The sequence below is a fragment of the Patella vulgata genome, chromosome 1 (assembly GCF_932274485.2).
Source record: "Patella vulgata chromosome 1, xgPatVulg1.2, whole genome shotgun sequence".
In the NCBI taxonomy this organism is placed as follows: domain Eukaryota; kingdom Metazoa; phylum Mollusca; class Gastropoda; family Patellidae; genus Patella; species Patella vulgata.
This window is the reverse complement of record NC_065879.2, coordinates 23,819,993-23,847,814: the sequence shown is the minus strand read 5'-3', so window position 1 is coordinate 23,847,814 and position 27,822 is coordinate 23,819,993. Positions and strand designations below refer to the sequence as shown.

The 27,822-nt window shown below is 32.0% G+C and overlaps 1 protein-coding gene across 4 annotated transcripts in view; it reads right to left on the bottom strand.

Annotated features, from left to right (window-relative positions):
- LOC126826681 (neurogenic locus Notch protein) overlaps positions 1-27,822 on the bottom strand; it is an 83,463-nt gene that overhangs the window by 32,292 nt on the left and 23,349 nt on the right. For 2 of the 4 annotated variants that reach the window (XM_050555679.2, XM_050555688.2), the window contains exons 3-6: positions 20,038-20,174; positions 19,529-19,663; positions 18,924-19,128; positions 16,768-16,901 (exon numbers count right to left, since the gene is read on the bottom strand). In XM_050555679.2, the coding sequence (XP_050411636.2) occupies positions 16,768-16,901; positions 18,924-19,128; positions 19,529-19,663; positions 20,038-20,174 (611 nt within the window). Of the gene's footprint in view, positions 1-9,123; positions 9,493-16,767; positions 16,902-18,923; positions 19,129-19,528; positions 19,664-20,037; positions 20,175-27,822 lie in introns of those variants that run through there. The other 2 variants (XM_050555696.2, XM_050555705.2) reach the window with 2 other exon arrangements.

Sequence of the window (27,822 nt, the reverse complement as noted above, 5' to 3'; positions counted from 1 at the left end):
TATTAAGTTCATAATAAGAAATCTAAATTCCCTTAAACCAAACAAAATGAAAGGCGTAGGCAAAATACAATGTCCATGATCTGTCAAGTGTAATCACGATTAAAAAGGTCAATCTGTTCAGGTAGGGGGGTTCCTGTTGACTCCTAACAACAAGTGTTGATTAAACTTGCCGCCTGGAATTTTGACGAGATAAGGTCAGGGTTTACAAGACATAATTTTCAGTAAATGGAGGGTTCAGGGTTTAAATTGGCAGCTCGACACAAATTGTAATCCCTTTGTTTTTCGAGTCGTTCACACAATATCTGTTGAGGAGCGAAGCAAGAACTAGTTTTGTTATTTGTGCAGCAAACATTGTGCTGGCTTAGCCTGCATTCTTGTTTCCCTGGGGAAAGTTGCATAGCATTTTGACAAACGTTCACGCCAAATACTGACTTCCGGCACCAAATTCCTTCACAATAGTCAATACTCGTAACCATGGTAATTCATAATTATGAGTATGCATTGTTGTTTTTTGTGTATATTTTTTTTATTTCAAACTGAAACATATATTCTTAGGCATGTCTTTCAATAATTTTCAAAGAACTACATGTATTGTGTCTTTGCCTACTGCAGAAATTTCTCGACCACTACTGGCATTATACCCCGGACCTCCTGGTTAGTAAGCTGACCCTTTACTCAATGATCCACTGTGGCTCCCACCAACCGGTGTACATCTACTTCTCCTCTGGGAATATGTATCTCATTGTATCAATTGTTCTGTCTGTGTTTTGTTATGCAGGTCTCCTGCAATGTCTAATTATTTTACAAGATAATGATGGTCAGTTTTTCATCTGATCAACATAGTGTCATGCATGTGAAAACAATGTAATAAGTATTAAAAATACTATCCTAAAATTAATCCTGTTTTATTTCTACTGACAACTGATACAAATGTGTTTTACAATTTTGTTAGAAAATAACCCACATTTCTAGTATATTCTTTATGGCCTGAATAGTGTAGGTCAAGAACAAGTAATTCTTTCATAAAATACCACCCCAGAAATATCTTAGCACTTAATTATCATGGACATCTGAGTATGTGGTCGAGTTTTTCTGAATACCCTATATTGACAAACCCCTAGTATATCTTACTTATATTTAGCATTAGGTAAATATCAATTATGTATGCTTATCCTTTCTTATACCAACGCCTGTCAAAATGGCCAATCTGTTTGCATTAAGAACAAGTGTCAAAATAAATATCAAAATGGATGAACCAGGTCAAACAAAATTTGAAACCAATGCTACAGATTCACTTGGTTGGCCATTTTTGTTCAAAGCCATCTGCGCTGAAAGTTTGAAAGGAAAACTTACACAAATAATACCAATTTTATTAAACAAATATAGTAGCGACTCCTTCTATTTTTACAAGGAGGGCTTAAATTTCAAACTCCACGGCTCATAAAATATCCATATAAAATAATATTCAACAAAACACATGAACGCACTGCTGTCAAAACTCGGTTTCACCTAAAATAATATCGCTAACGATGAATCAAGAGTAAAGACTGGGTAATTGAGTACATATATTGACGACACAACAAAGAAATCAAAACAAAAATTCATAAAAGCGGCCCATGAATTGTCCTCTCGCTCAATTAAGCGTGTCCTTATGACAAGCCGTCTGTATCGTGAGAAGAAAAAGTTTATCTAAATGCATAGTATGACTCGCTAAGACTATCCTATAGACCTTATTATTGTTCACTGATTACATGGCAAAAATTAAACCGTCTGCTCCAGAACATAATTCAATGATAACAATGAATAGGATTATGGGATAATAGAATCTTTAATCCATCAGATCTGGGTGTATTTATGACTTTTTAATCCGACACATCTATGCGTTTTGTGGTTGTGATAATATATAATGATAGGTCATTCACCAGACGGATTACCTTGTCTGAATAATTCAATTTATAGTAAATAAAGTAAATAAACACTTCTGAATTCAACCAGAAAATTATTAGAATTTTTTTTATAACACAGTTCTGTTCTTTTTTATTATTGTTGGTTGTATAAACTTATATCATATAAAGCAGTACAATTAGCCCCGACAAAATACAACCAATAAAATAAAATAATGGGTTCTTTATAAGTGTCTCTATATCTGAGTATTCACTTCAAATTTTGCCTAATGCTTATTTTATACGGTTAATTGTGGTTTCCACCATAAGCCATTCCTGATTGACTGATCAGTTTTCATCCATTTAAAATAAAATATTGTTTATAGAAATTTAAAAAAATATTTAGATATAAAACAGCCAATGATTAACAGATTAATGGCCACAATCAGCCACTTTGAAAATACCAGTGAAAAAATTACTTTAGTTAGACCTTTAGACTGTCCTGTATTTGTATCTAATAAAGTTTATATTATAACTTTTAGTAAAATATCTCTTTCAAGTGATATGTAATATGTGAGCAGTGTGTTAATGGATACTATTATTATACTGATATCTATAAATAAGTGTGTATAATAAGTGTGTATAAATGACTAATTATAAAGCAATTAGTATGCAAATGGGTACACATTACTTGAATATCATATTTATATCTGTAACTTGCTTTTATTACATTTCTGTAACACCATGCACTTCTTATAGTAATACACATACCAGTATTTTAAAAAGCCTGATATGAAATTTTATTAATAACTTATCAATAACAATTAACATATCACAGTGGGATACACAGAATTTGGAATGTCATTATGCCAGAATACAAGCTGAATATAGGTTTAAATATTGGTTTAAAAGTTGTTCAGATCTTTTGTAACTACATGTATGTATCATAATGTACCCTACTTTTGTTCGGTTTGCTGGAATGCTCATGATTCAAATAAGCCTACTTCAGGATTTTTCAAGCATTGCCTACTTCATCAGATGGGATAATAAAAACTGAGGTCTACCCATGACAGGTTGAATTTCATGATCAATAGGTGAAAATGTAAATTCTCCTTCCTAGCACTGCACACAAGGGATAAAAAGTAAACATATTTGTCACAAAATGAACAACATATAGTCTTGATAAGATGTAAAATTTAATTATCTTCTCCATCTCTATCCCCTTTTTGAAATCTTCAGTATCCACACTTACTTAAATACAATTTATCACAGACTAATTTTGTTTATATACATGTACTTCTATTTACCATGTAAAGATAGAGACGGCCCTACAAACTTATATTACCATCATCTTTATGAAGCGTAATATTGTCGTCCAGTATTTGCATTACGTCCAACGAGATCCAATATTGACAAAAAGCCGTTTTTAGTTGGGTAAATCAATTAACATTGTATCTGTGTAGTAAGTATATATAAACTTATATCATCAAGCATGTAATCGTTCAAACACTACAAGGGTGTGAGTTAGATACTTCTGACAACTTAAAGGTCGGGCACAATTCAAACGTCAATAAAAAAGATTGCATGTTTACACATGTATAAAGACCTACAGTAGGCTGCTCGTGCATTTCTACATTAAAAGATACAACACGCCAGATCATTCACAGTTTCTGAAAGTCAGAAATATGTAATTTTTTTTTTAAAGTAATGACTGTTGAATGCAATTTAGTATATCTGATTATAAAAGACATTAATAGAATAGGTTGGTTATATGAAAGAGATAGAATGATTATTAATTTGATTGTCTTAGCTGCACAAAGATAGCATTAAAAACTGATCATTCTGAAGGACTTTTGAACCAAAATTTGAACCTACATGTATCCTCAACTTTTATTTTGGCACATCAGTACTTTTAACACATTTTCACCCTTTACTTGGATATGTGTGGAAGGTACCAATATGAGAAAGAAAGAGAGAGAGAGAGAGAGAGAGAGAGAGAGAGAGAGGCAAAACTTCATGATTCTAGGACTAAAATATATCATATCTTCCTATTATTAATTTGTACATATGAATGAGTTCACTACTTTGAGGGGAAACTGGAGAATTTTTGTTCACAAGTTGGTGGAAATTAAACACACTTAAAATCCAGCCTATTAGTATTATGGGATTTCAACCTTCAAAAGATTTAAGAACGAGAAATGTTCGTGGAAATATCGTGACATGCCAAGCACTGAAATAACAACCAAGTGTATGAATACTTGAATACAGTCCCTAAAGTATAACTCACTGTTTTCATTTCAATAAAAAAAAATATTATTTCATATATTATCAAGACCTTCCCTTAGCGAATTTCTGTTCAATAAGACAAGAATGAAAGAATTTTACCTATGGGTGTACAGTCCTAATTCAGAATTTTGTTTATAGTATGACATTGCGCATTTAGGACTATGGAGCTATTTGCTAAAAAGGGGGGTTGGATGGCTGAATGGTTAGCGGGCGCGCGCTGTATCATAAAGTCTGTCATTGAGTCGACTGGCGTGGTTTCGAATCCTCCGGTTTCCTCCCACTGCTAAAGACCCCTAAATAAATAAAATTAAACCATATGTCAGTCCCGAAATGACCTAGTTTGTGTCGAGTGGACGTTAAACCCCATTTCTCCCTCTCTCTCTCTATTCGCTAAAAACAACCCTGTAGAAAGTTGTGCCACCATTTTGGGCACACTCTACACCCTTGGACACAATCTTCAGCATATAGATAGATATCAGCTATTAATGGAAAACAAATTTATTAGATGTTGATTAGTAAGTAGAACTAGAAACTAACAATTTAATTCCACTATCGGTTAGCCGTTTTGTAAACAAACAGAATTGTAAAGCATGCTCACAAACAATACTCAATATGTCAGATTAAAGTAAGAAAACAAGAAATGTATCCATACATTATTTTGATTTGCGATAATCAGTTATTTTTTATTTCCACTATCAGTTAAAATCACTTGTATTTGATGTTCAACTTTTAAGTTTAGTCAAAAAGATGAGAGAAACCACAGAGTATTGAATACTGAATATCTTGAGCAAATTACATTCTTTTTTAAACTTCTGGATAACTTTGTCAGTCTGGATTTGAGAAGGGTCCAAAAGGTAATCTCTTAGCAACTTCAAAGTTCTACACAAAATAATAATTGTGGATTTTTGTCTTTTTTCAGATCATTCAAAGGAAAGACACAAATGTAGGAAAAATTATATCACCTTTTCATAATGATGTCCAGCGCCTAACTACTCTAACATCCTAATCCCTGGATTAACTCTTTATCTCAGGTATAAGATGGCTTTAAACACCAAATAGAGATTTGTTTTAATTATTTCAGACAAGGAGATCTCTTAATTAATCATTTTGACAATAAGGTTAAGTGGATAGTGACGGTGAGCTCATAGATACATCTCTTAGATGTTTACAAAATTGATACCTTAAAACACAGGTTACGTGTTAATGGTCTTACAAAAGAGGTGTTCAAGGTATCTCATTCTTCAGTAGTTAATCCCTCTTTTGTGTATAATCTTCTTATCTCGCCAATTTGTCTAGCTTTCATATCAAATGATTAGAATCTCAAAGTACCTATGAAGAGTTGCTACTTGTTTGCATGACTTTTCTGATTAGGCCCTTAATGTAATATTCACTGATTCACATATAGAACAATTGAATAAAATCCATTATGGAGTGTGAGATCATACTCCCAGATATCCTAAAATTATTCAGATTGATCAACTCTTAATTATGTTGTGGCCATTTGAAGTTTACATTAGTTTATATTGATTTCACACTGTCAACTCTATGCATGTAGTATATAATAACAATAATAATAATAATAAGGGTAATGATTTGATTTATTTAATTAATTGTCTTTTAAGAAAGATTTTGTTATAAATAGTAATTAAAATTACTATTTATAACAAAATCTTTCAGTACTCATTTTGTTAAATTCAATCCAATAAAATCACCATCAGCCTTCTGGCGAATTGTGACTTTAATCTGCGTAACTATTAAATAGAGACCTAAAACTTTGATTTTTGATATGGTGTCACAAGATGGCTGCGATGACGTCATTTTAAGTTCCTGATCCATAGTATGGTGATAATTGTTTTAGATGGGGGTGTTAATACATCTTTTTCACACGGCTAACCTTGTATAAAGGTGATGTAATAATTATCGTGTAGGACAATAATAGTTGGAAAGAGAAAGTTATAAAATTATAACAGTACAGACCCAAATACATATACATTCAGTAATAACTCTATAGATCATGACCTTATAATATAGTATGTACATGTAATACCAAATATGTAATGTATTCTGTGACCTTCCAATATATGGTAATAATAATGGCATACATGTAATTCCCTTATATTCAATAACATTCAAAGAACTAGAACACCTACATTCATAACATTTTTTTTTTGTTATAATAATGACAAAATAATTTCAAACGATATTACCAAGTTATATTTGAATAAATGTATAAATGTATTAGATTCCGTTTCATTTGTAATTTATACACAGTTCAAATTCCTGTGGCCCAGTGATGAAGATAAAAAGGTTGTCATTGAAGTAAGTTGAGTGGTTGCAATCACATTTCCTCCATGTTTTCTGTGATTAATTTTTTCAATTTTTATGTTCTATTCTGATCTGATCATTTCATTTTAGCTGGTGTTTATGGCTAGGATTTCAATGATCCCAATTATATGTAGTGTCTAACCATTCTTTTAGGATTCTGTAGATAATTTTGTGTGAATGCATTTGTTTAGGACAAAATATCTTGTGATCAAGATTTTTGTGTTTTATTTTTTTCCAATACACATACATATGGTACACTGTGTACAAAGCAAAGTGTGTTTGTTCATTCAAAATTACTTTGCACAACTGTTTTTTAGGAAGGTTTCCAAAACTACTAAATTTTGTTTATTAGTTATCATTTCAAAATAGGATTGCTGTATGTTTACAAACAGGTACTGGAATTAATGTGGTGAAAGGTGAATAAAACAATTAATATCCATTTTGTCAAGCAACTGCACATCACTTCATCTTAAACACCCATAAAAATTCATCAACAACTTCATTCTATTGTCATAAAAAAAACACTGAACATGTATACAAGCTTGGCAATTTATCACCAGCTTTTAGAACTTGGTGCAACACCTACTCCGTAAATCAGATACAGTTAATAAGAACTAACAGTAAATTGCTCATGTGAAAAATTCGCTTTGTTTTTCTGTTGTTTTTCCCTTATTCAGTCATGTTTGAGATTTGCAAGGGGCAATTAAGCAGCTAAAGTCGATGGTTCACTGGGAAAGAGTCTGATTTTCAACACAAGCAGCAAAGGTCATAGCAATCAAAAACAGGATATATCCCCGCCATTGAGAGGTCACAAAAATTTATGGATCCCCCAAAACACATCTATCTCAATCTCATGATCTATTAAGTTCACAGCACAAGTGCATGTTCAGCATGGCTGTAATTAGTTGCACGGCAGGTGGCATTTTATTCATATGATGGTACAGAAATTGTGACATAACTTTTTGTCCAGAGTTATCATCCTTTATGTTCCATCGGGAATAATTAGGTCATCTGTTCAATCCTCTAAAAATTTATTTGTAATGACCATGAAAAATAAAATTATATAAGCTTACTAAATTTGTATAATAAAAAGCCTACAATAAATTAAATAAGTTAATTACTCAGAGTGTCAACCACAGTCTGCTGTTGATACTTAGCACTGGCCTTACATGCAGGTCGGTAATAGCCTGGAAATTTTCATAACATATATTTCAGATACACTTCCAAGCAATGCTTATGCAATTAGGGTTGTGAATGTTTTAAGCATGGGGTTATATGAAATCTAGTCTAGTCACTTCATCACTAATTAAATGTTAAATCCAACTTTTGTGGTTTTGAGACCAATGTGAGGAAACTTTTGCCATTATTCTGAATGTTCCTGTAACTCCCAGAGTTGGAAGTTTTTTGCTTGGTCTTGGTGCACATATTCAGTGGTGCAATTCTCAACTTTCAGTAGCCATGCAATCTCCTCTTATAAGTGCCGGAAATTCCTGAAAGTCTATTACTTGACTACTGCCAGGAATCAAACCATGAGGATTTCAGTCTTAAAGACAGTGTACTGTGGATTTACATGCTGAATTATGCAATATTGTTGTTTCCAGTAGCCACCCTAGAAAATGATGGGGATATACACGTAGATGAAATTACAACTCAATCCTAAGAAATAAGAAACAGTTACTTCTTATTCTAATAAAGGATATTCGACTAGCCTTTCAAGTGCTTTCCTTCCTGCTGTGGTGTTAAATAACACATACACACCAAGTTCCCACACCAACATATTGACAACTGACGTCAACAGAACGAAACTACAAGCCTACTCGGAGCATGCCATTAAAAATAACTTTTAAAGTTGAAAACATCGAAATATTTTTCAAATCAAACATGATATAATCCATCAGCCATTTAAACAGACAGATAAATTCAAGATGGTGACACAAAAAAAACTCAATAAATAGCCACTTGTTGAATCAGATTTCAGAATATTCTCTATTTTTCTGACTGAACATTTGATTAGCATAATGCTATTTTCATGTTCCAAATTCAATTCATTCTGCATTAACACATTATTTGCAGAATTTGTCCCTTTTATATCTGAAGTAACTTTTAAATGATATTGATAAATATGCAAACACCAACATTTCTAAATGTCAACTAAACATTAAGTACCGGTATCACTGAAAAGTATGTTTTTCTAAATTGGTTTTGAAATAATTCTTTGATATGAAGAAAACATTCATTATTTATCTTCAAATTCCAAATAGTCAAAAGTTCTTAATACATGCACAGTGCAAGAACGGTTCAGAAGATCGAGAATGGGAGCAAAATTTTGCTTGTCGTTTGCAGAAGTCCTAAAGGAGACTTAACACATGCTTCTTCAAACAATATGGCTGCCATCAGACAGATCAATATGTTACAAAAGTTTTCTCCAACTTTTATAAAGTTTCTAGAAGTTTTACTAGAGAAAAGTTATATACTTTTCAAACAACTTTAACCTCTGCATTTGAAATAAAAGTTATCTACAATTTTGGGGAAGTTTCCGAAGACAAGTTCAACAACACAATAAATGCATGTTTAGAATAACCTGACTGTCAAACCACGAACGGCTATTATATACAAATAAAATACTTACACAAAATCAGGCATATAATCCACAGAAGTTTAACAGGGGTACAAATATTCCAAGGCATTTCTTACCAGCTACATTATATCCAGACACAGATTCAAATAAAGTTTAATAAATCCATTTAAAAGTTAAAATCCTAAAGGGGGCACTCGATGGCTGAAGCTCACAACTCACAAGACAAACAACCACTATCAACAAATCTAGATTCCTCCACATTCAGTCAATGTGTGTGTAGCTCTCATTCCGTTCAACTGTGACCAAGACAGAGCTAAGTCCTAGGCTTCATCCAGTTAGGGCTCTCACTCACTAGTCAAACTTTCCGCATCAATAGCTTTACTGTTAGGCTGAGGTCACATGCTATACCATTGGAGGAGAAATGCTCTATTCACAAATGGGAAAGGAGCCTTTGTATTGCCTATACAATAACAGGGTCTATGCTGTCACTAAAGTGTGTGTCGTTTGTGCCGTGCAACTTTTTCAATAGTCTGTGTCTGCTACTTACAACTAATTTTAACTAGCTCCAGGGCCTTTCTTTGCTTTCTCGCTTTTCCTCTCTCAAATTAGAGATGCATCCTTTGTAACTTGTTAACTTTGCTCTCTAATACTTTTAAACTAATTGATATCACAACATTAGATAAAGAACTATAAACTGTGGACATTAAATACTGAGTTCTGTTCTAATAATTAATACAACTCGTAACAATTAAGACATTAATAAAACTTAAAATTAATTTTACTCATTTTTTTTCTTTTTGTCAAATTAATTTTACTCATTTCTTAACATTTAAAATAAATTCAGTGATCAACATTTTTTTTCTAATTAAGACATTAACAATACTCAAATTAATTTTACTCATTCTTTTGACAATTTAAATTAATCTAGAGCTTTGCGTTAAATAAGTAAAACATTTTAAACAATTCTACTTAATTTGTATCTTAATTGAAGAGAACTGTATTTCTTGTAACCTATACATATTACTTATTTGTTGACTATATTCTAAAATCTTTTACTGTTTCACTATATCTTTGTTTTAAGAAGAATTTTTAATAATTCTCATTTACAAATATTTTGACTAAAACAGTTTTCTTTAACTGTATCATATCGTGACTACCAAGGTAATTTTTTCATAGAAGATCTGAGAGACTTATTACAGCAGACTTCGCCTGATTTAAAACGAGATATACAGTACTAGTGTCAACATGGCTTTAGTTATCTATCTATAAATATGAAGAGAAATAAAAATATTATTAGTGAATGCAAGTTTAATTTTCCAAACCAATATCTAAAAATAAACTATATAGGTAAATTGTTTCAATATCTAATAAAATTAAAATCAGATGATGTTTTGTAATTCCGTTGTTCCATATTTTTTGTTTTACCAGACTCGGTTTTACTTAACATTTGACAAGTTTTATCAATGTTTTGTGTTGTTATGCAGACATTGTTCACGGATCCTTTAAATAAATTCTTGTGCAATCATTCAGAATACATGTACATGTTAGATCTTATGTAGTTCAGAAAATCAAAACCATAGAAACACAATGAGGTAAAGATAAAATTTTAATTAGATGGATTCAATATTAAAATGTGCTAAAGATATTAGTAACTTTAAAACTTAGTAATGACCTGTACTAATTGGCGACACCCCACTATTCTATACACCAGCTTCACAGTTCAAGTATTATTTCCTTTATTAATCATAAACATTGTTAACTGATGACCAAATAATGACAAATATGTCTCTTTGGAAAATTTTCTAGCTCCAAGTATTAATTAAAATATATATTGTTGAGAGAGTGTTTAATAACAAAATATATATCTCACTTTTTCAATGTAAGCCTACACATATTTTATTTAGTACAAGAAAAACCATTAGCCATGTAAACTTCCCAACTGGATGAAAAGTGGTATCTGGTGGTCTATCTTAAGGATTTGTAACCTGTGTGGTGAATAATAGCTGTTACTAATATTTGTTAAACAGACTTGTATTTCACAAGCCATAGACATTTATAATAGATTAAAGAACTCCTTCCATTCTTATTCTCTTTTAGAAGGGCTAATTAGTTTAGTGGCCAAAAATCAATTTCTCAAAGTAATTTTCTACACCGTTCACATAAACCCCAATCTTTAATAGACCTGATATTCAACCAGGTGAAATAAGTTAACAAGCACAATACTCAACTCAAACTAGTTCTAAACGTGCGCCTTTCTTTCCAGCAATTGTTGACTTTATTGAAAAAATATTTCTGCAACAAAGGTCGAAACAAATCCCTTTCTTGTTTGATTTGCGTCTCCATTTATATTGTCTTTGTGCATACCAAGCTCTCGTAAGTCCTCTTCAGGCCGCAAAACTCACAGTCCCGAATTTCCAGTGGAAAGTTTTACGGCATCGTATTAAAATCTACGACTTATTGCTACGACAGATTAAACAACTCTCTTTTTATTTTTATTTGTAATTTATTTTCAAGCTTATCAAGGAATTTTTATTTCAGCAACAGGTAGATAAATTTTAATCCTGTATCCTGGTTGTAAAATCAACAGGGGACTTATATGTACAAAGATGAACTTTTCTTTCCCCAAATATTTACCAATAAATCTAAGTAATAAATATTTGATTTCGTATTTCGCCCCACAAAAAAGTATGACTTATTTCATATATGTTTGAGAAGATTTGCTACAGAGACAATAAGTCTAAATATCTCAAGGAAAGCTCCATAAAAATTCCAATTTAGTAATTATAGATATATTGCTATTAAATTTCCTTGAAGTTTATATTTAGCAATTAGGAATTTCATCATATAAAACTCTACGTGAATGGGACCCCTTTAAAAGTTTGAGATTAATGTTGGAATAGTTTTTATTACAAATTTATTAACAAAGATTCCCCAAATATTTTACTTTTGGACAAAAATGTTCTGATTTCTGCTTGATAAAAACTAATTTTTGACAAATTTACCACATACCTTTCACATTTAGGCTGCAATATGTCCTTTGACAGAGAGAGAGAGAGAGAGAGAGGGGTGGAGGGTAACTCCATTTGACACAAACTAGGTCATTTTGGGACTAACAAATGGTTTGACTTTCTTTATTTCAATAATTCACTTGCGCGTAGGGGTCTTTGTTGTGAGGGGAAACCGGAGGATCCGCAGAAAACCCATGAGGTTAGACAAGCGACCCTACTCTTTGTCACATACAACTGGGGAATCGAAACCACGCCAAACATGCTCTAAGAAAACAATCATTTAAATCACCAGAACTGTAAATAATCTGCATATTGCCAAGAAAGTATGGTCATATCCCTCTAGATAGTTATTGCTCATGATTAAACAATTTAAAAGAGAAAGAGGGTTTATAATCCATTTGACACAACTTGTCATTCTGAGACCCAACATATTGTATTATTTGAATTTCGATATAATGCATGTAATGCCAAAAAAGTTATGAAATCAAACCTAGTTGTCTAATTTTAATGAAAGGTTTCTTGTATATAACTCATCTTTCTGTGTAAGTCAGGGTCTAAGCAGTTACTACATATTATTTGAGCCTTGTTCAAGTCTCTATTGATTGGTTAAATCATTTCAACGTTTACCTCAAAGTATTTTCGGCTCTTTTGTGTCAATTTGGACAGTGTTTCTTTGTCCTTGAAAAAGGAGACCAAAAGACATGTATCTCTGTCGATGGGTGTTGGTAACCAAAAAATGTAAACTATGTTTACCAACAGAAAGCCAACACTATTTCTCAATGGAGGCCGGCATGGTTTCTGACCTTCCAACACGGTTTTATGGCAAAGTGTAAAATTTGCAGACAAGTTTCGATATCTTTTCTCGATGTCATGCCATCATGGCCAAAACAGGAAGAATTTTGTCAATGACATAATCTCAGATCCTTAATAAACACAAGACAAAGCCTATTACATTACACAGCTGAACCAAGACAAAAAAACGTGTAAGAAGATTAAATCGTGATGCTGTCATTGTGTTTAGGTTTGAACTTTGAACATTTACTTCAAAATATGACACAAACTATTCAAATATTCTCCAGTCCTGGGAACAAAAACTCCTGAAGTTGAAAAAACATTTTGAATTTTATTGCCATTTCAAAAATATTTGAGGGTTCAGAAATTTTTCGAATGAATGGTCATGCAATGTACAAACAGGAATCAATGCAAAATTACACAAACGTTTTAGGGTGGGTTTTTTTTAGCTAAGGACAAAAATTATTTAAATAATTTAAAATATAAATATATTCAAAATATTGGGGAAAATATATTAATCAACAAATATATTATACCTTATGTAAATGAAATGGGGTTCAACTGGGCTAATGTAGACGGGCGTACGCCATACAGTGTGCTATGAGGGTAATTTTGCCTTTTTTTGAATTCCAACATTCAATAGTTCTTTTACTTGCATACCCTCCGTCTTGCATTACTGACAAGGGGAAACCATGGAAATCTCTGAGGAACTGTCACAGCCAAAACCAGGATCAAATCCGGAATCTCCAGGTTTGCGAGACAACACCCTTCTCACTGAGTCATTGTGGCTCCCACACTCGTAAATACTTTCAGAAATTGAAAGTTATGTGTGTCAAAAAGATGACCTATTTATGCTCATGGAGTAAGTTAATGATAGAGCTTCCACTTTGACTAAAATTGGTGGCCAATTAGACTAATGAAATATTTAACATATAAGTACAATATACTTATAGACAATCTGGATCAGAAAAAATATTCTGTGAGAAATTTGTCAAGTGACAGCCAAATAAGCAGACATTAATATCTTCCCTAAGAAAAAATATTTTATTGGCTAACATTTAATTAAAGCATTTCATCGTTGTCAGACAACATCCTGTAAAAATGTCTCCACATGAAATGTTTTAACTGCTTCTTAATGAAACTTGATAGAAAATCTTATTACTTGTATCATTTTACTCCAATAGTATCAATAACCAAAAAACTTCTCATATACTGAACATGTCTTTACTTTAAGATTCTCTCTTATAAATGTTTAAAAAAATTTTCATATTGAAACAGGGTGTAGAATTTCCATATATCTTACAACTAAAAGAAATTTAAACAAATAAAAAACTAATTAAATGAAAATTAGATGTTTGGAATAAAACATTTAAACATACATTATGCAAGAGCTAAATCTGTCTATTGCAGGTCTTTCTTTAGACCTGAAATTTTATCTAAATTATTAATTAGACATTAATTAACCTATCCAGACCATATTCAACTCTAGATGGCATCGCGGGCCTGCGATCTTTAGTGGATTGTGAGCCGATTTACTGCATAACTTTCCTTCACGATTTAACGATTAAATGGATAATCAAGACTATTCATTCGCTTTGTTCTCGGTTCATAGTTGATCAATTTAAATGAAATTTTCAGCAAATTGCCTTTACATTATCTAGTTTTTAACTATTATAGTGAGAACTGCCAACTCGTTATCGAATCTCCCATAATGTATCTTTAAGTGTAATGAAAATAAGCTATGAAATAAAAACATTTGTAAATTAATTTTGGCAGTTGTATATTAAAATTGCTCAGGTATGGCCGCTACATAAATTATCTTTTCACGGTTCAAGGAAGGCTGTTGCAGTAATTTAAAAAATATTAAAGGTCGAACTAAAACCTAAATCTTTTTATAATCAATTTCATTTCAGAACTTTTAAAACATCAAATTTTCTTCTGACTCAAAGGCAAAAACAGTTTGGTACAAAATAGTTGAAACAAAATTGAACTTTGATTGACAGCTGCCATTGAATAACTGATGAAAGAGTAAATAATTACAACATAAGTGGCAATTAAAGTTCAAAATGCAAGCCTTTCAAAGGCAGTCCTCTTGTAGAAAAAACAAGACTCACAATACAAGGTGTCACAAAAGGGGCGGAACCCACTTTAAAATGATCAATCTATTTTTAGTATCTTATGATGATGGATTGATCAGAATTGGTCAGCCTGTTAAATAAGATGTCTTTTGTGTTAAAGCAACATCCATTACTAGTTTATTACAGCTGAAATACAGAAAATAATCTTCTATAATTTGTACTTGATCATTTTTTTTATCAGATCATCTTGAATGCCTCTCTTAATTTGTAAATCTATTTGATGTGATTTGACTATAGAGTTATATTCAGGTGGAGTGAGGGTGGTGGTCAAATAAGATTGTATGCAAAACCTGAAACAGATCAGCCAATTCGTTTCTGAAATATACACGTCCATAATATAAACGATTTTGAAAACATTGGAGAAGGATGCCCCATCATACATGTACACCATACCACTTAGCACTTGCTCTGTTGCCTGTGACAACAGTTATCCAACTCTTTATTCCAAATGTTCTGTACCTATCTGTACAGTAATCAAGCTGTCAATCAAGCAATGTATGCGTCCTCTTCTCCTGGAACATCTGATACTACTTAAGATTGTCATATAGTTATATGCTTGAATCAATTTTACATTTTTGATTATCAATTGATGAATATGTGTACTGTTTGTTCTGTTTTGGTGATCAGATAAGGCTGTGTAGATAAAGTGAGACTACAAGCAATTAAATTCACTCGATGTGAACAGCTATAATGCTCCATCTCAAACTAAGTTAAAAGTTAATTTCTCATGTTTTTTTAGTGGTATTCTGTATAGCTTTCACTACCAAAGGGGAACAACTCCATTGGATAAATGCCAAAGATTGATTCTGTGACCGTCTGGTGGAGTGACAAACCTGCTTTTGATTGCCTTCATTGAAACAGAATATATGGCAAATAATTACACAGAGTCGCTGTAATCAAAATCTTATGTTGCCAAAATCATCTCCATTACCCCAGCAAGTTTTTTAAAAAAGAAGTAATGAATAACAGTGCAGTGAAAATAATGGAATTGTACAATTGTATAAATGTGTGTCTAAAATTACAAACATGTAGGTGTGGATGAAGCATATTGTTGTGAACAGGTGATTGTGGAGAAAATGTGTTGTTATCTACACGATTTCTGTAAACAAGATGTAAACGAAAAAGAATTTAAACGGTTTGTGTGGTCCATTAAAATCATTAAGTGCGATATTTGATATTATACACCTCCAGACTGTTATCTCCCATAGTAATTATTGATGAATTAAGGTGGCTGATATTGAGGTAATATTAACCTCCAATAACCACATGCCTTGAATTCCATGTGTGCAAGGTAAGCAGCGGTTGATACTTGGCGATAATCTTAAAGCAACATATTTCCACCGTTGTTATTCGAGTCCCGACTATACTATTTTTATTTCGAATAACAACCTGGAAAGCAGTTGTTATCTACTATATATTAAGTGCACATGAAGCTCAAGGAAGAGCTGTGTGCTGTACTCAGATGATGGTAAAAATGTAAAAAAGCTGTAATGGGGTCCAATGATATTCCCGGGTGGGGCTAGGGATTCAATGGGCAGGTCTGTACTAAATGACCTTCTTGGAGGTTGGTAAACAATGGCTGGCTTCAAGACGTTATGCATCTACCATCATCAGGTGTATGTCTAAAAAATTAAATGACGAGTTTGGCAACAAAACTAATACGCTGACTCCTACCAACAGCAGCTAATGGTACATGACTGTGGGGAAGACAAAGATACATATTGTATTTATTAATGGATAATAAAGTTGTAACCTACCTGATAAACATGTACATTGGTAATCTAATTCTCCATTTTTATTACAAGTTCCGCTATTTTTGCATGGACTGGGTTTACAGGGAATATAAATATCTTCACAATGTTTACCCGTATATTGTTGTAAACAATCACATCTGGAAAAAAAACCAAGAATGTTGAATTAAAATAAAACAAATGGGCTATATCTTCAGTTATCTTCAGCTCGGAATAAATAAATTAACCTATTTTCTACTGTATATAACTTAACTTAAATAGCAATCATTTACCTGTCCATGTTCATAACAGAATATAATGTAGTAATTAGGAAATTATGTCCATACAATCTGTATTATGACATGAAAATACTAGGAATCTGTGACCAATTTCAGCAGAACTTGTTTGGAAGGTGTTTTCTATATCAGAACAAGAGCATTGCTACTGCTGCAATATATGCCCACATTCCTGCTTTGATTTATAAGGTAGCCTACTTTTTAAAATGAAGAGCATGAAATATGAAATGGCTGCAATGACTGTAATATGACAAGAGGCAAAGAAGGTTAGGCGTTGGGGTTTGTTTTGCCAAAACATTGACATTGAAAACCACTTAAGCTATAAGGAATACATATAACAAGTTCCAAGACAATCCATTAAGAATTGTGGCCTGTAGGCGACACACTAGACACACAAAGAGAAACTGGGTGTGGCTCAGCCCCTGGGGGTCGGGTATTCACCTAAAGGGATCATCCGTAGGGTATAAGGAATAGGTATGCAAAGTTTGAAAAAGGATCTGTTAAGAATTGTGGCCTATAGTTGACACAAAGGCACTGTTCTAGGGGGTCGGGCATGCACCCAAAAAAATAGAGGTCATTCTTAGGGTATAAGGAAAAAGTATGAAAAGTTTTCAAGACGGTCCATTAAGAATTGCAGCCTGTAGTTGACACACAGACACACAAAGAGAAAATGGGTGTGGCTCTGTATCGCTGGGGGTCGGGCATACACCAAAAACAATAGGGGTGATCCTTAGGGTATAAGGAATAGGTATGCAAAGTTTCAAGATGATCTGTTAAGAAATGCGTCCTGTAGATGACAAAGAAATACAAAAAATGGGCGTGGCTCTGCACCTGGGGGTCAAGCATGCACCAAAAACAATAGGGATCATTCTTAGGGTATAAGGAATAAGTATATAAAGTTTCAAGACAATCTAATAATAATTGCACCCTGTAGGCGACCCACAGACAGGGGCGACGGCATAATATGTGAATGTGCTAAGAAAATGTACTGTTAGGACCCTCTCAAATATTGGTGCGTTTTGGCCAGGCATAATGAATGTATCAAAGAAATAACCAGATCCTTATGAAGAGTTTCAGAAATGAAATGGGGTTTATGCAAAGAGTTTCAGAATGATAAATTGGGTTTTTTCCTCGTAAAAAGAAGGAATATTGTAATAATAATAATACCCAATCACCAAGTTGTCTATTTTCATCCACATGTAATATTGATTTATTTAATATGATATCTACAGACATATTTCAAAGCAGAAAAGCTTGGGATGTCAAAATTAGAAAGCCTACAAGATTGGTCACACAGAAGCCAGGAATCAAAACCACAAGGACAGACCTTATGATCTTCATTAGCTCAAAATTCTTTATTAGATTATAATAACATTTTTTTTAAAAATAGTACCGGTATATATATTTAATTCTTAAAATAATATATCTCTGGATCATCTGTTTAATACCTCTTTAAAAATAGCCACCAAAAAATCTCTGCCTTTTCTGATCACAATTAATACCCGGTAACTCATAAATAATAATAAGCTAATTCTCTTGTCCAAAACTGACCTTTTGAGGTCAGGATATAACTGTTGTTTATAAATGAGGTAGAATGATGAATAGATATGTCATGTTATTGTCATTTAGGTTTAATTTCTTCCAAAATTAACATATTTGCTGTCTGGTGAGAGACAACCAAAATAATTAATAAACAATCTTGGTAATAAAAATGTTATTATTTATTTCTATCATTCCTAGTGGCTACTTCTTACATAACTTAGGAATTATTTAATGTCTCTGAAACACAATACTTCAAGACATAACAAAATTTGGCCTAAAAAAAGATTTGTCGGACTACTCTACACTGATTTTTTACAATTGAAGTTTTATGTTATATTTACTTACCCATAGGATCCTTGTGTATTGCGGCATGTTCCACCATTTTGACATATATCTGGATTAGCTGAGCATTCATTAATATCTGTCATACAAGTTCTTCCTAAAAATCCTACAGGACATTGACATTGAAAACCACTAGTATGTGATGTACAAGTTCCTCCATTACGACATGGCTGAGAGGCACAGTGATCCACATACTCACAGTCATCACCTGGAAATTGAAATATTAATAAAATGTAAAAATTAAGAAAACGAATTAAGTAACAATTCAAACATGGATTTCAACTAAACTAAAACATTACATTATTGCTCGACACAAATCTTAACAGACGAATTAAATAGATTAAAAAAAACATCCACTTTTAAGGAATTTTCCCAAATTAATTCTTTACCACAACTTCCTTTTTAAATGATAAAAAGTAGAACAAGCTGTTTTCAGTCCAAATAAGTTGTTTGGTTAAACTAACTTTAAATCAATTGTAAATTATTCTACATTATAAGTCTGGTGGTAGACAGAAGGATGATATGAGATCATAAGTTAAAACCTGAAGACATATAGATCCATCCATTAACATGGCTTTATTTTAAAATTTATTTTTAGATTTCCATACCTCTAAATCCTGGTAAACATTGACAAGTATAATCTGAAAGAGTTGGTCCGTTTATACAGGTTCCTCCATTTTGACAACGTTTTTTGTAACAAGCACTATTACTGTCAACAAACTCACACATATGACCATTATAGCCTGCACAATAAAACAACAATACATGTATATTGGTTATTTAAACAAGTCAAATCATTCACATATATATATATATCAAAAGTAAAGAATAGGCCTATGTCATATATTCATAGTTAGAGACTAAGGATATAGCAGGATCATATGCTAGCAATTTCTAACCAGGCATCTTACAAGTTACAAACATGGATATTACAATATGTACCCAACCTGTGCCTCTACAATTTTTACAAAAATGTACTATTTTTATAACCGAGAAAAAATTAATTATTCAGAACAATTTTGTTTCTCTCAAAAGCATTCTTTCAAATTAAAAAGCAGAAGCATTTGGAAAAAGCTATTGAAATGTAATTAAAGGGAGATAACTCCTCTTGACCTACCTATCTTGCAATCACATTCTGCCCTTGGTGGACCCGATTCTGAATTGATAACTCGACAATTTCCATCGTTCATACATAAATTAGCTCGACATGGGTTCTGGTCCTGACAATATTCCCCTATGTGCTCATTTGTACACCTGAAAATACAGAAAATATCCCATAAATAGATGAACAAAGAACATTGAAAGTAGAGAATAATGCCAGTCTTCCACTCTGTAGTTTTATGTGGAGATTCAGGAGTCGATCTTGATGGCTTCATTTTTCATTTGACAGTAACCAGTTGCTATTCTTGGTAAATTTTGATGATGTCCAAATTGTAGATTATTTTTGTTTACTTTGGTCATAAAATTCAAATGGTTTAAATAAGAATTTACAAGTAAATGCAATGTCAAATCGCTTACACCAAATCAAATTCCAATTGGCAAGGGTTCTTTTATTCAGCCATGTTTTACCTGGCTTCTAATTTTCGTTTTTACAGTTTATCTATTGGAATTTGATAATTGAACCTGAAAGGCTTTTTCATATATAAGGATGTATCTTCACTTCAAACATCCAATTGGATTTAAAATACCGAGAATTATGTCAAATATTTGAAGCGACATCTCTCGACCTCTATGCCAGAGAACCCTTGTAATGTGGAGATTGCACTAACAGCATATTTGTTCAATATTGATTTCAAAAACGTCCTTGTTTGTTGATTGTTGAAAACAAGTCGAAACATGGCCGACAGTTTACTCTCCTTTAACATGACAAATTTAAAATGTTGTTTTAACAATTTGGACAACTCAACCTGCCGTATAAGAATTGATTTTACAATATTTTATATTGCCGTTTAGTTTTTTTCTGTCTCTACTGATGCTTCAGTTTTTCACATATTAAAATACAAGACAAATTGTTTTCACTGTCACCAGACTGTCTAATAATATTATACAAAACATATTTCAATAAAACATGTATGAAAATGAATTACAATAAACCGAACAGTAGGCCTAAAAGAACCAAAACTCCCTGATTTGAAAACATTGGTGAAAGGATTATTGCTACAAATGTTCTGAGTCTATAAAAGTTAAAATAAGGATGACATACATCTTCTAAAAACCCTTGTTCTGATCAAACATGTCAATACCAGGGCAGAGAACAGTAGTTTGAAGGCCTTATGAAATGACTGTTCAAAATGTAGATCCATTATTTTTAGGTCTTCAGGTAATAGCCAACAAACAATAAACTTGAAAAGACTATTCAAAATGAAATAAGTTTAATCCAGGATGCATTTTGAGAGATAGCCATTATTAACTGGAATCTATTAATATTGTAACATTTAAGCACAAAAGATTTGTATTATTTTAATCATAAATAAGTTTTACAGAACTGAAAGGTACTGAAACATTGGCCTTTTTCTTAACAACACCTCTATGGCTACATATCGGAGCAAGCCTATTTGTCTCTATGTCATACAATGCAAGCTTTGCCAGTAGTATTCAAGTATACCAAATGTTTGTTAATGTCAAGTTCTGTGCTCCAGCACACAAGACAAAGAAAAGTCTGTATTTCTCTTCATCTGGCGAAAGTTTCAAATTTCAAAGCTGGTGTCAAAACTCTAAAAAAGATATGTCCAACAGATTTTTATCCCTTTAAATTCCCCTAGTCGTCATAGCAACCACAATCTGCAATAAATTAAACTAGGACAGACAGCTTGTCAGCAATTCAAGGGAGGGGGAACCTGGTCATTAATATAAACTTTTGAAATTACTAATAAATAACTTTACTTCAATAACAGAGGACAGAAAGTAGGAAAAGGAATTGTTGAAAGATAAAAACTATTTGTTTGTCTGGTTATTAATCTTATTGTCTCTTTTAATCATTCCAAATGGCAAAAGGTCAATTTTTTAGGTAAAAAAAACTGAATTAAATAAGTATATTTTTTCTTTCCCAAAATATGTTTCACAGGGTGTTACATAATCTTTTAACTTTTGGCAAATGCAAGAATTATTGCTGTCTGGTAGGAGCTTTTTTTTAGCCGTCTGCAAAACATTTTTGTATTTGATGGTAAGAAAAATACATAAAATTCAGAAGCCACAACATGGTTTGCATATGCATTTTTTTTCCATTTGAAATGCATGGTATGAATGTCTTCTAAATCGGCCAAAATCTAGTGATGTGTTCAAGACTCAGCTTAAAAAAATGTTTGGAAAGTTTACAATAATAAATGTATAAGTTCTAAAAACACCACATCCAGCTTTACTTTGATGGAAACCTTCCATTGGCTAACACTTGCACATTTTCAAAGATTCAAAATGTCTTGAACAAATTGTATTTAAGGCAGTGCCAACCAATGCTGACAGTAACACAATGGTGGCAACATCTCTAACATGCATTCAACAATTCAAAATGTCTCGAGATCAAAATATACTCAATCCATTGCCAAAAGACAGTTTGACCTTGATTTGGTATTGAAAAATTAGCATCTGAACAGCCAATTAGTTACATGAAGTCCCCAAGAGCATAGGTGTATTGACTCGATCGTGTTGATTGGGCCGATATAGTAATTTGAAATATGGAAGCCAAGTAGTCTAACATGCACTTCAGATCATAAGGTCTGTAATTGAGTTAAATGTACCATGTACATGTATTATGGTACTCCTGAAATTAAGCCCCATCTCTCTCCCCACAAAATAGCAACTTTCATACATGGACCTTAATTCAATTAAGAATATAGAGTAAAATAATTACTTTTTCAGCAACATAATTTGTATTTGAACTTTGTCAAAATTTATAAAGTGGGTGTATTGTTTGCAAATCACCAAAATATATTTGATTGCATCAATGACATGCAGTCCTTGGTGTGAAATGAGATGAATCCATTTATGAACTATTACTAGAGTTATAAAACAGTTACACATGCCTAAAATACATTATATAATTCAAACAAAAAATGTCACTGAATTTCATTCTTCACATTTTTAGAGTTTCCAAATTTCACAACAATTGAAACCATGTGACATTGTTTTGAAATACAGATAATGTCTCCAGACATAATATCAACATTTACAATATATATTCAATTACCAAAAATCTCAAATCTACATTAGGTGGGAAAATGGTGTAAATGTCATTTTACTTCAATTTGTTATGACAGATTTAAATTTGATCAGCCTCCATGTTGCAGAAAGCAAGACATACATTTTCTCTATTTGTTGAAGAGCGGTCATTGGCCTATAATAATGTAAAGCTGCTGATCACTATTTGAATGGTTTTAAATCCCTTGCAAATTACAATATCGTGAGAACTAAATCTGTTAAAGAAATATCAGTCCAAAAACGGTTCAATTCCATTTTGTATTTACAGAGATATGATGGATTGAACATTGTGCAATATTCTGTATCTACATGTAACAAGTGAGACGCCTAGATACATATATATATACATGTAAGTGTTAGTTAAAAACTTGGGACGCTTTTGATTCCAATCTGGACTATCATCTACTGTTGATACTTTCATTTTGTTTTCTAAATTCAATGTTAAATAACCGAGTATACTGTATTATATGAAAAATTAAATAGTCTTAAAAATGCTAATAGGCAGTATAAATTTTCAATGAAGCATCTGATTTGAAACCAAATCTATTAGGTTCTCAAAGTTGGGTATGCTAATTCTTAACACTATTTATCGCTTTATTTTATTTGGAATTTTTGGGGATATTGCTGCACTTGGGGATTGTTTCAATAAAGAACAAACTGTGCATTCAGCAGAAAATAACAACAAATTGAATTTTCCATTTCCATCCATACCTTTTATGCTGAGCCAGGAATTCCACATCAAGCAACAGGAAGGAAGATGTACTTTAAATATTCTGTGTTGTGCCCTTTAAGACATGGTTCAAGTTACGATTCCAAGTGACGGCTGATATCCTTACATAATAAATCATTCTCACAGAGAAAAACGTGACCCTAATCTTAAATATCTAGTGTCATGAATTTTTAATGAATGATCGAATACAATGTCACGTTAATTAATTAAATCAAATCTTTCGAGGGACAAAAAGTTCTTTCTACATCACCTGAAAGTCTTGATCCTAATGTCTGCACATTTTAATCAATTTGTTTCCAGGAATCAAACGACATATCCATATCGCTAGAAATAATCATGATTTCATCTTTAAGCGAAGTTGGAAATGCTTTTTTATTGATGCATGCTGTTCATCAATATTGGAGTCTGAATCTGTGTACGTGCCATCAATACAATATTTTAAAGCAAAAACAATGATACAAGTCCTATATCTGACCATGTTTGTGACATTTTGTTATTCTATAACTATCACATTGGTTCATATTACATTCTTGCAAAAGTATAATACATTCTTGCAATAGTATAACAGTACAGTACTTTTTTCCTGTTCCAATGTTAAATTTCATCACAGAATATCATAGTAATGTGTATATTCTGTGTTTATGTATTGTTTGTTCAGTCTGTTTTTAATTGTGCAGTTATGTGACATTATCTAAGGGTCTGAGTCTGTTTACCTCTGTTCAGAATAATCTGAATAACACATTAAAAATTAATAGTAAACTTTAGCATATATTAATTGACTGACCAGAAGTACATGTATTATTATGAATATCTGATCAGGATAAAGCATTAAATAATCAAATACTCATTAACTGTTCATGTGAACAAGACAAATATTATTCTGTCAAGTGTCAGATCAATTAAAGGCCATTTGATCAACAATGTAGTTATTATACTCCTGGAATAGATCTCATAATAATCCTTCTGGTCAGTCCTAATGGACGATGGATATCCAATACCTCCATTGTGCCGATTTGTGTACCAAAATGAAAAGACTCATTTACCTTTAAGTACATGTATGCAGACATACTAGAAACATATTGCTCATATATTTTGAAAGCGATCTTTATGTCTGGTTCTAAGCGAACAAAAAAAAGTATAATGATTTAATATGAAACCAAAAAGCAGACGCACAAAAAAATGGTAGAAAAATTGAACAGATGCATCAGCTGTTGAAATTCCCTTGTGGATTTTAGTAGAGGCAGTTTCCCACACAGATGCCATCTGAATGACTTTAACGTAAAATATCATTATTTTCAATAAAAGAATTCAACGTTAAGCTTGCAATACGATTAAGCCCTGAAAGCTTTATACTGCTAATTCAACAAAAAGAACTGGAATTTTTTGAAAACAGATCTACTCATCTAAAGCGAAAGTAAACAGTATTGTTATACAATAAAGCACAATTTTAATTGATACAAAATTTATATAAGGCAAGCAAGGTTGCACTACAAATTAAGATGCCAGAATATTCTTTTCTTAAACTAATTCAGCATAAATTCTAATTTGTGGAAATTAAATTCAAACACACACCATGAATTCAATAGGCTAATTATTCATTTTCTTGGAAGTTTCATTTTTGAATAGAGTGGAACTTTGTTTTGTTTTGTTTGTAAGATTAGCGGTTTGACTTTTATGAAATTGTACATGTAATTCACATTTGGACATTTATGAAAGTGTAATTCACATTGTACAGTTAGGGTACCATAATAAAATATTTCAAAATTATGTTTGGTAAACGAGAACACTATTTTAAGAACAGAATTGACTTTAAAAAACCAAAAGCAAACAGCAATCAAAGTTGGTGCTACAAGATTTTTGTTTTATTTGCAACACTTTATACATGTATGCATATATTTATTTACATACAATGTACATGATAAGAATGATTGCAAATAGATTAGACAAATTTCTTTTTCTAAAAGTACATTAAATACATGATCCCTTTTTCAAGTCATGCTGAATAATGAAAACTATTTGCATAATTTGTCAAATTCTTTTTCGGCGATCAATTTTTTTGTGAATTTGTTTTAGCATGTTTAAATCACCGAGTGTTGATTTAAGGGTGTTTACAGCAAAACAGAATCAATGGTGATTAAATGCTCTAACTTTTTTCATCAGCATCTGTTCTGTTTACACATTACAAGAGAATATGGCGATTAAACAAGACTGTTAAACTGTTTCCTTGTTAATAGCCCTTCAAAATCTTCTACTAAATATCAGTTTTATTGTAACAGATAAAAAGAACTGGAGCTAAGTTACATGTTGAGTCAATATTTAGCAATTATCATTTTAATATGTTCCTAATTGTGTCAACTTTGTAACCTTTTTATTTTACAGATTTCTCTCCAAGTAAAATATTAATCCAAGTATAATAAATTAACCCATGTGTTCCATGGTTCTTAAAATTTTGATTTTTGTACAAGACAAGATATGTAAAGCTTATATTCAAATAATATATTTTCGTATATCATTGGATGAACTTGTTTCATAACACCATTTGATCTACAACTGTTTTGCACCAAACTTTGAATGAGATCCACTTATTTTGAAATCAAAACTTTTACCAAAGAAATTCTGAAGCTGGTTTCTTTGAAGGTATTTAAACAAAAAAATTTATCATTGAATGTACATTGTATACATGTAACTGTCAGTGATATCGTCATCGAAAACCACCTGTATTCAAATCAAGTCATATCAAACAATCAACTGTTATCTGCGTCAAGGTGATTAAAAAAATCAAAGTGAAATATTTTACGACAACCAAGGCAACTCCTTGAGATATTGAAGGTAGCCAAGTGTCTCGATAAATATACTGAATCTATCAAGATTGAATATTGTAAGCTTTATCAATACAGCCTGAGGTAAACAACGGGACTTCATATCAATCAGATGGATTTAGAAACGTGTCCTGGTGAGACTGGTCTCGTGGCTGTTAGAAGATCTTACAATGTGTACCACTGCCCTGGAGGTTAAAATATGATCCTGTCAACCAATGAAATGACAGGATTGGGATATTGAGAGGCAGGTGTTAAGGTGTATGTGCTTGAAGCACTATAACAGGTCAAGCTTCAAGACATGACACCTTGTCTTTAAATATTAAACGATTTTACCTGCTCATAAAAAAAAAAAGAAATTAAGTGTCTGATCCAGCTAGGAGTTAAAACTGCACATGATTGATATGTACTTTTTTTTTTAATTACACGAAATGGTCCATACATATTTTAAAACACAAAATAACCTCCTACTTTTCTGCACCTAACAGTGTACTGAAGACATGCATAAATATGGTGGATGGAAATCACTAGATTCTAATGTAAACTTCAAATAGAACTGATCAATTTGTATAATTTTTGGACTAATATATAATGTTTTCTAACTTAGAATAGAATAATAATTTAATTAATAGAATAATAATTTAATTTTATTAACTTCAACAAATAACTATGGTACAAGAAAACCACCAGAACCCAATGTGAACTACAAATTGGTCTAAGTTGGAATTGATCAATTTGAATAATGCCTGTGATGGAGTAAAACTTTTATTTGAGTGTCTTTTTGGCATGTTTCCCCTTGGGTCAATCTAATTTATTTTTAATGCAGTTGATAGTTAAAAAAAAAAGCAACCATTTAGACAAAGTGGTGTATAGAATATGATATCAAACACATACCCACATGCATAGATAATATTTGGCATACATTACATACCCTATTAAATATTTTGTGTAAGTGTGGCCTTATAACAGATAATATCACTTGGCAAAACTTTAAACCGACTTCAAAAAAATTAAGATGTTATGAAGTCCTTCGGTACATTATACTCCAGATACAAGTATGTTGGCCATATTGGTTTCTTAATTGGTGTATGTCGATAAAAATAATTTGGATTACAAATATTTTCTCATGATAATAACATGTGTAGTGTATGGGTCAGATATG